Source organism: Portunus trituberculatus, chromosome 48, assembly GCF_017591435.1.
Source record: "Portunus trituberculatus isolate SZX2019 chromosome 48, ASM1759143v1, whole genome shotgun sequence".
Lineage (NCBI taxonomy): Eukaryota > Metazoa > Arthropoda > Malacostraca > Decapoda > Portunidae > Portunus > Portunus trituberculatus.
Genome location: NC_059302.1, coordinates 3750436 through 3763424, shown reverse-complemented (window position 1 = coordinate 3763424; position 12989 = coordinate 3750436). Strand labels below are relative to the sequence as shown.

The 12989-nt window shown below is 44.2% G+C and overlaps 1 protein-coding gene across 8 annotated transcripts in view; it reads left to right on the top strand.

The window, feature by feature from the left end:
* LOC123498940 (gelsolin, cytoplasmic-like) overlaps positions 1-12989 on the top strand; it is an 85995-nt gene that overhangs the window by 51270 nt on the left and 21736 nt on the right. For all 8 annotated transcript variants that reach the window (XM_045246511.1, XM_045246510.1, XM_045246509.1 and 5 more), the window contains exons 2-4: positions 9282-9356; positions 12094-12159; positions 12512-12624. In XM_045246511.1, coding sequence (XP_045102446.1) covers positions 9282-9356; positions 12094-12159; positions 12512-12624 — 254 coding nt within the window. The remainder of the gene's footprint in view (positions 1-9281; positions 9357-12093; positions 12160-12511; positions 12625-12989) is intronic.

Here is a 12989-nt window from a genome sequence, read left to right as displayed (position 1 = left end):
CACGTATAGACTTCTGCGGAATTCCCCTTGAGACACCGACACACAGACACACAGACAGACAGACAGGCAGGGAATAGAAAACTAAACCAACACCGGAGCACATTAAGATAGATGTTTACAAAAAAAAAAATGAATAAAGAAATAAACTCAGTTGCTATTACGTAAGTTTTTTTTTCTTCTACCGTATATTTTTTTTAGCATTTCATCGGATTATCGTGAGTGTAGCGGGCGGGCGTGGCTGGCTCACTCTCTCTCACTCACTCACTCACTCACTCACTCACTCACTCACTCACTCACTCACTCACTCACTCACTCACTCACTCACTCACTCACTCACATACTCACTCACTAACTCACTCACTTACTCACACACTCACTCACTCACTCACTCACTCACTCACTCACTCACTCACTAACTCACTCTCTTACTCACACACTCACCCACTCACTCACTCACTCACTCACTCACTCACTCACTCCCTCCCTCCCTCTCCCTCTCTCCTTGGAGTGAGCGCGAGAGGGACGGCTGGAGCGAGGCTGTTCTAATATTTGAGCGGAAATTGTGCAAGTTCCTCAATCCACTTTTAGTATAATTTAAACTTTCGGAATGGGGTGCATATTCTCGCCTTCCTTTCCAATATCCCACCACCCCACTCCCCACACCCCACACACCCCACACACACCGCCACACCCCCACACACCCACACACACCCCACTCTCCACACTGCCACACCCTGCCACCTTCCCCTGCCTACGGTAACCCTGCCCTTCCCTCTCCTACCCTGCTTCCCTTTACCTTTGCCTCCCCTTACCCTGCCTCCTTCTTACCCTGCCTCCTTATACCCTGTCTTTCCTTACCCTGCCTTCTTACCCTGCCTCCCTTTACCCTCCCATCTTCTCCAGCCTACCATAACCCTGCCCTCCCCTGCCCTACCATGTCCATTACCTGGCCGACCTTAACCTTCCACTGTTCCTTTGTTTTTTTTTTTTCCCTTCTCTCCGTCAACTGTTCCTTTTCTTGTTTTTCCTTTTCTTTTCGTCATCGCGTCCTGTTTCTAAAATATTCCTCGGCCTACTATTTACATGCCGTGTACTTTCCTTGGCCTGTATCCTCATTGTGTCCTTTTACCCAGCCTGCCCTGCCTTTCTCCGGCCTACCATTAATATCTCCTTGCCTTTTCTGGTCTAGCATTAACCTGTAACCTCGTCCTCTTCTTTCTAAACCTGCTGTAGCGTAACTATCCTGCTCTTGTTGCCTTTATCTGACCTACCGTTAACCTGTCCTCGCCTTTCTTGGTCTACCATAACTTGTGACCTCGTCCTGTCCCTTTTCCTGCCTATCGTAGCGTAACTATCTACTTTTGCTCCTGGTATCCTTTTCCCAACCCTTTCATGTTGTCCTGTTACAGTATCCTGCCTTGCTCTGACTTACTTTTAACCTGTCCTCACCTTTCCCGGTCTACCTGTATGTAACTGGTGACCTCGTCCTGTCCCGTTTCCTGTCTATCGTAGCCTAACTCCTATACTCTTGCTCCTGGTATCCTTTCCCCACCCCTTCTACGTCGGGGCCTGCCTCACTCCCTTCATAGAAACGGTTTTGAAAGAGGTACCGATTCAACATTCTTCTCAGGCGGCGACAGGCGGTGACAAGTTAGAGAGGGGCGGCAGATCCATCTTTTGACACTGATAGGAGCTTTAGAAACCGTCCCGCCTTGTGTCCGTGAGAGGAAAGCCAAATATTAAGATCCCATGGCCTTTTTTTTTTTTTTTTCTTCAAGTTTTTGTGTTTTTTTGCGGTTTTTCTTTTCTATTTTTCTAGTTCAGTCAGCGTTCTCATTGTTGCTTATTACTCCCAGCTGAAAATTTAAATTGTTTTGTTCTTTTTCTTTTTCACTGTGTGTGTGTGTGTGTGTGTGTGTGTGTGTGTGTGTGTGTGTGTGTGTGTGTGTGTGTGTGTGTGTGTGTGTGTGTGTTCCTCGTATGCACAAGAAGATTCCAACTTTCGAATGAAGAGAAAGCTTTGAGTATTGGGTTGTATGTAAGTGTGTAGAGAGAGAGAGAGAGAGAGAGAGAGAGAGAGAGAGAGAGAGAGAGAGAGAGAGAGAGAGAGAGGAAAACTTTAAAATTTTTCTTCTCTCCATTCAGACCTTCGCTATAAAAGTTTCATCACACATTCTCCGAAAACATGTTCAGAAAATTGGATTTTTTCACTATGAATTGAAACACAAGTTCACACAAGATGCCCGATTGAAGCGCGGGACCTGTTGTTGTTGTTGTTGTTGTTGTTTTTGTTAATATTGTCGTTTTTGTTACTGATTTGGTTGTTGTTGTTGTTGTTGCTATTGTTGTTGTTGTTGTTTTTGTTACTATTGTCGTTTTTGTTACTGATTTGGTTGTTGCTGCAGTTGTAGTTGTATTTGTAGGTGTTGATATTACTGTTATTTTTGTCTGATATGGTTGTAGTTGTTGTTGTTGTTGTTGTTGTTGTTGTTGTTGTTGTCACTATTCTCAATGTTTTCTTAACCCTCCCCATTCGTCCCATCTTCCCCTCTTCCCCGTCCCAGCCGCATCCAAAACATGTTAACTAGAATTATTACCTGATTATCGTTTACGTGACCAGTGCTTATACAACAGTCCTCCTCCTCCTCCTCCTCCTCCTCCTCCTCCTCCTCCTTCTCCTCCTGCTTCATTTCTTCTTCCTTCTCCTCCTCCTTCCTTTTCAAGCTGATCAAATTTGATGGACAACTGCTTGACTGATTCCCGGACGCACTTACCCTCTCTCTCTCTCTCTCTCTCTCTCTCTCTCTCTCTCTCTCTCTCTCTCTCTCTCTCTCCACGAGGCGTATTATTCGTTGATGTGCGTCGTAAACTCACTCACAGCCACAGTGTTGCCAACCGTACATTTTTACACCGTAGATCCGCACACAATGCCTTCCCTGCCCTGCCCTGCCCTGCCCTCCCTTCCCTCTCCCCTCCCCTCCCGCTGCCATCTCTTTAGGCGGAATGAATGTACAGTACCGTGCAGCGCAACATATTCCCTCCAGTCAACGCCAGCGCCACCACCACCATCACCACCACCACCACCACCACCATCCGCTGCGTAAATACGTCGTGTTGATTTGCTGTTACGATGTGATTACCCCCTTTGTGTGTGTGTGTGTGTGTGTGTGTGTGTGTGTGTGTGTGTGTGTGTTACAGACAGTCCTCATCCATTCTCTCATTCGTTCGTTCGTTCGTTCATGCGTTACTTTTTTTTTGGGGGGGCGGGGTTCGCTTCTGTTCCTGCACTCATTTATTTTTATTGTTTTGAGGTTTTTTTTAATGGCTGTTTTTTAGTTAACGTTGTTCGTTGTCAGTTTGGTGTGTGTGTGTGTGTGTGTGTGTGTGTGTGTGTGTGTGTGTGTGTGTTGCGATATGTGGGGGATAAAAATGTGTTTTGTATCAGTTTCATGATGATGTATGGCTGAGAAACGCACTTCCTCTTCAGTCAGGTGACTGTGATAGGGAGGAGGAGGAGGAGGAAGAGGAGGAGCTGGAGCAGGTGGAGGGGATGAGGAAAGGAAGAAGAAAGGATATGGAAAAAAGAAAAGGAGAAAGAGAGGAGGAGGAGGAGGAGGAGGTTAAAACAAGGATGAAGAAAGGAGAAAGAAAGGATATGGAAGGAGGAGGAGGAGGAGGAGGAGGAGGAGGTTAAAACAAGGATGAGGAAAGGAGAAAGAAAGGATATGGAAGAAGGAGGAGGAGGTGGTGGTTAAAACAAGGATGAGGAAAGGAGAAAGAAAGGATATGGAAGAAGGAGAATCAGGAGGAGGAGGAGGAGGAGGAGGAGGAGGAAGAATCACGGAACAGCTCTAGAATAACACGTGGTTCTTGTGGTCTATAAGTAGTTTATTGACGTGGCTGTGGTGACAATGTTTTTTAGTATTTCCGTTAGATATTGTGAACCAGTGAACCTTGCACCATTCAGAGATAAAAAAGAAAGGGTGTAGATTTCAAAACACGTCGACTCACACCAACACCATCAATACACAGCACAGATATTCATACCACCTGCCCTTTTTTTATCTTTTTTTTTCTTTATATATATATTTTTTTTACGTCTTCCTCCACTTTGAAGATTAAGCTCAAAAAGTTGAAAAGAAAAGAAAAATCTGAGTAAACATTTAAGCGAACTCGTTCTAACAAGAATATTCATACAACTTTCCTTTGCCTCTCCCTCTTTTTTTTTTCTCTCTCTCTCTCTCTCTCTCTCTCTCTCTCTCTCTCTCTCTCTCTCTCTCTCTCTCTCTCTCTCTCTCTCTCTTATTGACGAAGGCTAAGTTAAGAAGAAAAACGCGTAAATAGGAAATGAAAAGCCCACTCGCTCTCACTAACTCACTGACCGAAATCACGACGAGGCTCTGAGTGTCTGCCAGGACTCTCAATAAGCAAGACTCCTCAAGTTCAGTCACGTCTTCTCAGTGAGGCTCAGAATAACCCTCATGACTTTTTCAACCTCTCACCGCCACCATGTCAGCCCAGCAGGTGTTCTCTGCAGGAGGGAAACACGCTTTTTCTCTCCCTCTCACCTTCCCTCCCTCCCTCCTTCCCTCCCTGCCTTCCTTCCTTCTTCCTTCCTCCTTCATTCTCCTCTTCCGCGTCTTTCTCCTATTTGTTGGTCCCTCCTTTTCTCAGGTGTTCAGTGCAGATGAGAGGTATATACTTGTATTCTCTCTCTCTCTCTCTCTCTCTCTCTCTCTCTCTCTCTCTCTCTCTCTCTCTCTCTCTCTCTCTCTCTCTCTCTCTCTCTCTCTCTCTCTCTCTCTCTCTCTCTCTCTCTCCTTCCTACAGAATCTCTCCAATATTTCATCATTCACCTCTTCTTTCTCCCCTCCTCTTCCCCTCACTTCTCTTTCTCACCATTACCCCTCACCTTTTCCCCTCACTTTCCCCTCACCTGGCCCTTCCTCCCTTTTCTCCCAAGCACCATTAAAGGACAGCTCGCCCCTTCACACGTTACCTTCAATTCCACGGTGCAAAATAAAATTACTGATTATTGTTATTTTGCTTGTGGTAATGTCACTGCTCTCTCTCTCTCTCTCTCTCTCTCTTTTTTTTTTTTTTTTTTTTTTATTTAAACATAATTTATACAGAAGAACATGTACCCAAAGGCGCACTGTCGTGTGCTACCTATTCTAAGGGTACTACAATCTATTTCTCTACAATATTTACAAGACTTAAAAATAGATAATATACAAGATGGAGCACTGTTCTTTTCACTTCACTAGCACTATTCACGCACTGCACTACACTGAGTGTCACGTCACAAAGAGTGTCAGAGGAGTTGGCAGTGTCTGTCTCCACTTATGTGCCATCAGTTTGACACTGTGTGTGTTCATCTCCTGGACGTGAGGCACCGCGGCCGTGAACAAGTTCCACATCCTGGAGACGCGTCCTGCGAAGGTGCGTTGATGCTGACACCCGTGGGATCGCGGCACCTCTACGGCGTCACCACCATTGAGCACCGTTCTCGTGCTCCGTGCGGTGACTCTCAGAGGATGACGCAGCCCTGCCAGATGTGGCACTCTTTGCACCTGTGCCTTATGGAACACTACGATCGCCGCCACATCTCTGCGGTGTTCCAGTGAATCAAGAGGACGCTCAGGCTCTGGGTGAGGTGGTATTGCAGCATCTACTAGCCGTATGGCGCGGCGTTGGATGCTGTCCAGTCTCCTTCTGTGTGTGGCGGCACAGGACATCCAGGAGAGAGCTGCGTACTCAAGGTGGGGCCGCACCTGTGCCTTGTACAGCAGCAGTCTCCCTTCCTGTCGAGGAAACTGGCGATCCTTCTGAGAGCGGAGATCCTGTGAGAGGCTTTCTTGGCAATGGATTTGACATGGCTGTCAAACCTCAGCCCTCGATCCACCTCCACTCCAAGTATCTTGACGTCATCTTGGAGTGGGAGAGCAGCAGCGCCAAAGACAACTTTCCTGCCATTGCTGCCATGGCGGCTGGGGACCGAGAGACAACCATTGCCTGTGTCTTCTCCGGCGCGAATGTCACTTGCCAGCGAGCACCCCACTCCTCTATCACTCGTAGCTGCTGATTGATGGCCCTCAGCCAGCTCTCTCTCTCTCTCTCTCTCTCTCTCTCTCTCTCTCTCTCTCTCTCTCTCTCTCTCTCTCTCTCTCTCTCTCTCTCTCTCTCTCTCTCTCTCTCTCTCTCGACCTTTCGTTCGTTGCTTGTCGTTTGCTTGAAGCGAATACAAGGGTGTTATTGGTGGTGGTGGTGGTGGTGGTGGTAGTGGTGGTGGTTATTGTCACTTGGTTGTTGTTATCGGTGTGGTGGTGGTGTTGTTGTTGTTGGTAGTGGTGAAGGTGGTAGAGGTGGTAGTAGTGATGGTGCATAAGAACATAAGAAAATGAAGGAAGCTGCAAGAAGCCATGAGGTCTACACGTATTGGTTCCTGCTTGCATGAAAGATACTTAATTTCTTCCACTTAGACTCTCCATTCGTGAATTTGTGTAGTGTTCTTTATAATACTCCCTAATGAGTCAACACTTAACTAATTACTGAAGGGTTGGTTATGATCGTGGTTACTGAGGGGTTGGTAATGATCGTGGTTGTTGTTGTTACTCTTTCTTCTGGCAGTGCAAGAAATAAAGAATATGATTATTATTTTTTATTCTCTCTCTCTCTCTCTTCCTTTCCAAGTCTCCATTTTTTTCTTTCTGATTCAGTCGATACATAAAGTGCGTTTGATCTTTTCATAACAGTGTGAAGTTCAAAGGTCCTTTTTTACTCGCAATGTTTACCTTGCAATAAACTTTTTCAATGGCGAAAGAACGAGTGAAAAATGACTTAATCAAACGTGAGGCAGAAAAAAGCAACGTCCTTCAATTTGCATTTTCTTTTTTTTTTTTATCAGACATTATTTTCTTGCATATCTCGATTTCATTGTATTCTCTCTCTCTCTCTCTCTCTCTCTCTCTCTCTCTCTCTCTCTCTCTCTCTCTCTCTCTCTCTCTCTCTCTCTCTCTCTCTCTCTCTCTCTCTCTCTCTCTCTCTCTCTCTCTCTCTCTCTCTCTCTCCCCACTGTCTGATCTTGTTATTAATGGCAATCACGTATCTCTTCCTTTATTCATTCAATCTGTAACTCTTGCAATGACTACAGGTCCAATCACGTCACCCATGTAACTATTGGTCCGTGCGCTGGTAAATGTATAGCTGGCAATTATTGGGATGCGGCAGATGCTTGTATGTATACAAGTGGGTGAGCAGAATACAAGTGTGCGATGAAGTTTGTGGTTGCGAGACCGAGACCTATATTCTGAAACGCTTTGCTTCTCTCACCACGACTATTTTCAAAGGTCACATAGATGAGTAGCCTGTTCACAAGAGTGTTTTCCCGTTCATAATGCAGAAATCTTGTAATTATATCACAAGAACCATAGAAGACACTTTGAAACGCGCCAAACTTAAACTAGAGCCTATTGAATGTACGGGAGTGAAGTGGAGTGGAGTGTTTCAGAATAATAGAAGAGGAGGGAAGCGAGAGGGGAATGTTGTAATGATTGGTGCGTTGGCGTGTGAGAGTGAGCAAGATATGGTGCTGAAGTGATGTGTGTTGGTGTGTGAGGGAGGGAAACGAGGGACGCGTGGTGAAGTGGACGGCTTGTATTGGAGCGGATGAAGGGAAACATTAACGAAGGGAGTGGAAGTGTGGCAGTGGACGAAGATGCGGTGAAAGTGACGTGTTGGTGTAGGGAGGGAAGGAAGGAAAGGAAGCAAGATGAAGTGGTTGAAGTTTTATTGAAGTGGCAGAGGGGAAAATTGAGGGAGGGAGGAAGGAAGGAAGGGAAATGAAGTGTGTAGTGGGTGAGAAGTGAAGTGTTGGTGCAGGGAGGGAAGGAAAGGAAGCAAGGTGAAGTGGTTGAGGTTTTATTGAAGTGGCTGAGGGGAAAACTGAGGGAGTAAGGGAGTGGAAGTGTAGTGGATGAAAAGTAAAGTTTTGACGTGGGGAAGGAAGAAACGGAAGCGAGGTGATGTGGGGAGGGAAGAAAAGGTGGTTTGGTGTAGTTAGCTATTATTGAAGTGGCTGATGGGAAAATTGACGGAGGAAGGAAGAGAGTGGGAATGAAGTGGATGAAAACTAAACTCTTGGTATCAGCGGGAAGGAAAGGAAGCGAGGTGAGAAGATCGTAGTGGGCTCATATTGAAGTGGCTAAGGGGAGGGGAGGGTAAGATTGAGGGAAGGCGTGAGGGGTGAAGGAACACAAGGAGGGCAAAGGCGATAAAGAAAATCACTGCTATCGTAAATCCTGACCGTTCGTAGTGGCGGTGTAAAGAATGGGTTATCGGGCTTTTGGGAGATGGACTACACACACACACACACACACACACACACACACACACACACACACACACACACACACACACACACACACACACACACACACACACACACACGAGTAGGAGCAAAGAACAGTAATAAGTAGCTCCAAAGAGGCAGGAGGATAAGGAGAGCAGTAATAAATATGGAGGAGGAGGAGGAGGAGATGGAGATGAATGTGAGTCTTCCACAGCATTACCTCCACAACCTTCCCTGTTTACTGGAAGCTTTTTTATTAATAACAAACAAGACGAATATCTCTCTCTCTCTCTCTCTCTCTCTCTCTCTCTCTCTCTCTCTCTCTCTCTCTCTCTCTCTCTCTCTCTCTCTCTCTCTCTCTCTCTCTCTCTCTCTCTCTCTCTCTCTCTACTCTCTATTCTCTACTCTCTCTCTCTCTCTCTACGACTACTACTATTATTAATTCTACAATTATTACTTCTATTATTACTTCTACTACTACTACGACTACTACTACGACTACTACTACTACTACTACTACGACTACTACTACTACTACTACTACTACTACTACTACTACTACTACTACTACTTCTACTTCTACTTCTACTACCACCACCACTTAGCATATATAATACGTACTTCTGGTAAAGTTGATATTGCATCACCCACATAACCTGTACTGTATTGCACGAGTTCCCTCCCTTGCACTTAATGAAGAAAGTTGTATCGGTACACACACACACACACACACACACACACACACACACACACACACACACACACACACACACACACACACACACACACACACACACACACACAATTTTACTTTGTTTTATTGTACACGTTCATGTTTTCTTTATATTTTTTGTTGCATGTCAGTTTTTTTGTGTTGTATTGTAATTTTGAATGTTTTCTTTTATTAATGTTCTTTTTTTTTCTTCTGCAGAACTTCGAGGTGGTGCCCTACCCGAAGGAGAAGTACGGCCAGTTCCATCGCGGCGACTCCTACATCGTCCTCTACGTGAGTGCTGAGAGAGAGAGAGAGAGAGAGTTTTATATAGGAAACAGTAATTATGTTGTCTTTAACCTGTAAAATGCAATATATTTGTGAAGTAATTGAAGTACGAGAGAGAGAGAGAGAGAGAGAGAGAGAGAGAGAGAGAGAGAGAGAGAGAGAGAATTTTTTACTCGACGAACTAGAATTTTTGTTTCCCTCGTGTCTCATTTTCATTCTTTGCTTCCCTCCTCTTCATCATCATTATTTTTCCCCTTGCGTATTGTTTCCATTCTTTCGCCTCCCGCTGTCTCCTCTATCATCATCGTCCTTTTTCCTCCACTTCTCTTCCTACTCCTTTTCCCCACGGTTCCACTTCAGTTAACCTACATCCTTCATTATTTTTTTCCTTTTATCCATTTTTAGTAAACGTCTTTCAGTCCTTTTCCTTCTCACTCATTTCTTTCCTCTTCCTCCTCCTCCTCCTCATCCTCCTCCTCCTCCTCCTCCTCCTCAATTTCAGTCTCTGCTTTTTATTTCCCTTGCGACTCATTTTAATTATCATTCTTTTTACTTATTCTTCGTCATTATTCCTCCTCTTCTCATTCCCACGCTGCTAAATTTATCTATTTACCTCAAACTTTCTTTTAAACTCATTTGAATTATTTTTCTTTTTCCTTATTCTCTTATGCTCTCTCCCTCAACCTCCTGTAATTTTCTTCCTCCTCCTCCTCCTCCTCCTCCTCCTCCTCCTCCTCCTCCTCCTCCTCCTCCTCCTCCTCCTCCTCCTCCTCCTCCTCCTCCTCCGTTATTCTTTTAAGTTTCAACTATTTTTTATTCTTGTTACTTTCACCTTTTATTTTAGATACTACTAGTATTTTTATGCATTTTTTTAATGCTGAGCCATTTTGACCTTTACTGTTGCCACCCAATGCTATTTATTTATTCATTTATTTTGTTTCTCTTATTTCACTCCTCCTCCTCCTCCTCCTCCTCCTCCTCCTCCTCCTCCTCCTCCTCCTCCTCCTCCTGGCTGTCAACATCCCATTCCTTTTTGCCCATCAATGCCTCTGTGCTTCATGAATAGCTTCGTTTGCCTCCCTGAAGCCACCGTGCGGGCTTCATTAATCTTCTGTTTTGTCCAGCATTCCTCTTTGTCTCAGCCAACTCCAATGAATCCTTCTCGTGTTTGTTGTTTTCACTAATTGGTGATTATTTTCTTCAGTTCGCCTCGTTAATTCAGTTTAATATATCGTGGTTTCTTTGTTTTTTTGTCTTTTCCTCTGCGGCGATAGTACTTTGAAGGTCCCGGTATGTTTTCGCTAACAATGGATCGTGTTTTGGATCATATTTTAGAAGAGCTTCGGTGCAGCCCTCGTAGTACTTTCAGGGGGATTTAGTTGAAGCTGTACGTGTTTTCAAGAGTACTTTTTACGATTCTAGCGACGGATTAACAAGATTTTTTACATTATCAACAGGAGAAGCACTTGAACTCGGCTAGACATCTCTGTGGCCTTTGAAAATAGTCTTGGTGAAAGAGCAAAGCGTTTCAGAATACTATAGCCTCAGTTTCACCGCTCGTTCTCAAATTTCTCGTATAGTTTCTGCAGGCGCTATCTCGTAACAATGTGCTCGATGTGACATGGCTAAAACTAACACAACTGGAAGCGCTAAAGGTAAAATGGATTCCGAGCAAAAAAAAAAAAAAAAGTGATTGAAGTAGTAAAATCAATTCCGTCGAAAAATTGTGATTGATGTAAAGTAAATTGAAGTAAATGTTTGTTGTACGTTCGTGTGTGTGTGTGTGTGTGTTAGTGCGTGCTCAATCATAATTTTTCGTGTCGAACTTCAGGAAGCGGATTCATAAAAAAAAAAAAAAAATCCCCCACATTATGGAAAGTTTTGCGGTACAGTCTTTCTGCCACAAGTCCCTGCATCACTTATCACTCCATCCCAGAAAGCTGACGTCGTGCTAGGCTGGGATAACTGTCTGTCTCGCCTTTCATCAATCCATGCGTTCCAGCAAACTACGTACATTATAAAATACCGTGTCAGTTACCTCTACTTCTTGGTGCGTGCTTGATGGCCAGGTGGCACACGAATCTAGTTGTAAGAGTAGTGAGGAAGCAGTTTTAAGTATCGCTCCTAGATTAACTTTCTGCGCGTTTCCCGAAAAATAGAATATAAAAAAAAAAGATTATCTGCATCTTTGGTATCTTCAACCTCAGACGGAAGAGTAAATGCTTCCGAACTCACAAGCAAGCGTCCAGTGCTGTTACCTGTCTGTATGTGCAATTGTTAAACTTTGATGAGTGCCGGACTGCTGGTAACTTCCTTCACTAATTTGATTTGAATATATCTACTCCATGCAGCTTTGAAGCACAGAAAGCTTAGTTTTAGATATTTTTTTTTATTATACTGTCTCCATCATCGTGAACGTCCAAAGCATTGTGGCAGAGTTGAGAGTATAGCTACACATCTAGTTCAACTTCATAACTTAAATTTTAAAAAGAATGTCAGTTTTTATTTGTAGCATGATTGTGATCGGGAAGTGGTTGCTCTGGAATATGTTTTCAAACAACGCGCCAGCCTGTAGTGGCCAACATCACGTCACGTGACTTGAGCCAATTAAGATGGAGAGTAGTGTGTGGAGCAGCCGTAGATCAAAGGTATAGTGATTAGTGGCTAAAGCAGCTCATCTTTAGTCTGAAGTCCAGCAGACAGTCAGTGGTTACTAAAGTTATTTTCTTTACTCTCCGTACAGACGAACGTCATCAACGACAAGAAGAGCTGGGACTTGCATTTCTGGCTGGGCTCGCAGACCTCGCAGGTGAGTGTGGTGTTGATATCTCAGGCTGATCACCCAGACACCCACCGCCTTTCTTCTCTCATTGTGTACAAGTTTCTGATTTAGTGGCAGTTACTGGGCCATGTATAAACATGTAAATGCACGTCAATCCATGGCTGAAAAATGTAATTAGTAAATGCATACATTGAGGAAAAAGCTTAAGCACATTTCTCTGGGTCAGAATAGCCTCTTGAGAATCAGTGAAATTCTATCTCTAATCTAACGTAGTAGCTTTATGACACTCTTTAGTTTGTTATAGCCACGTTTTCCGTGTACCTTGGGTGAGTTAGTGTTGGCGTGGTGTGGGTGAACACTGAGCGCTGGCTACCCGCAGGATGAGGCAGGCGCGGCGGCCATCAAGACGGTGGAGCTGGATGACTCCCTGGGAGGCGTGCCCGTGCAGCACCGCGAGGTGGAGGAGCACGAGTCATCCCTCTTCCTCTCCAGGTCTGTACATACGTACTTCCTTCACCTTCTCCATTCAAGGAAAGAGGCAGTAGTTAATATGGAAGTTATACAAATGGTTAATCTGCCTTACAAGTCTCCAAACTTCTACATAACAACATCCTAACAAATACATACATACTTTGCTTCCCTGTAAATCTCATCTGATGATTTGAGAATGTAACAAAATTCCTCTGGTGATATATATATATATATATATATATATATATATATATATATATATATATATATATATATATATATATATATAATAATATTGCTTACATACATAGTGTGATGAAAAAAATCAGTATAAGACCCAGACTTTAGTATAGAGCAGTGGTGTGGCCTCCACACATGTGAAAGGA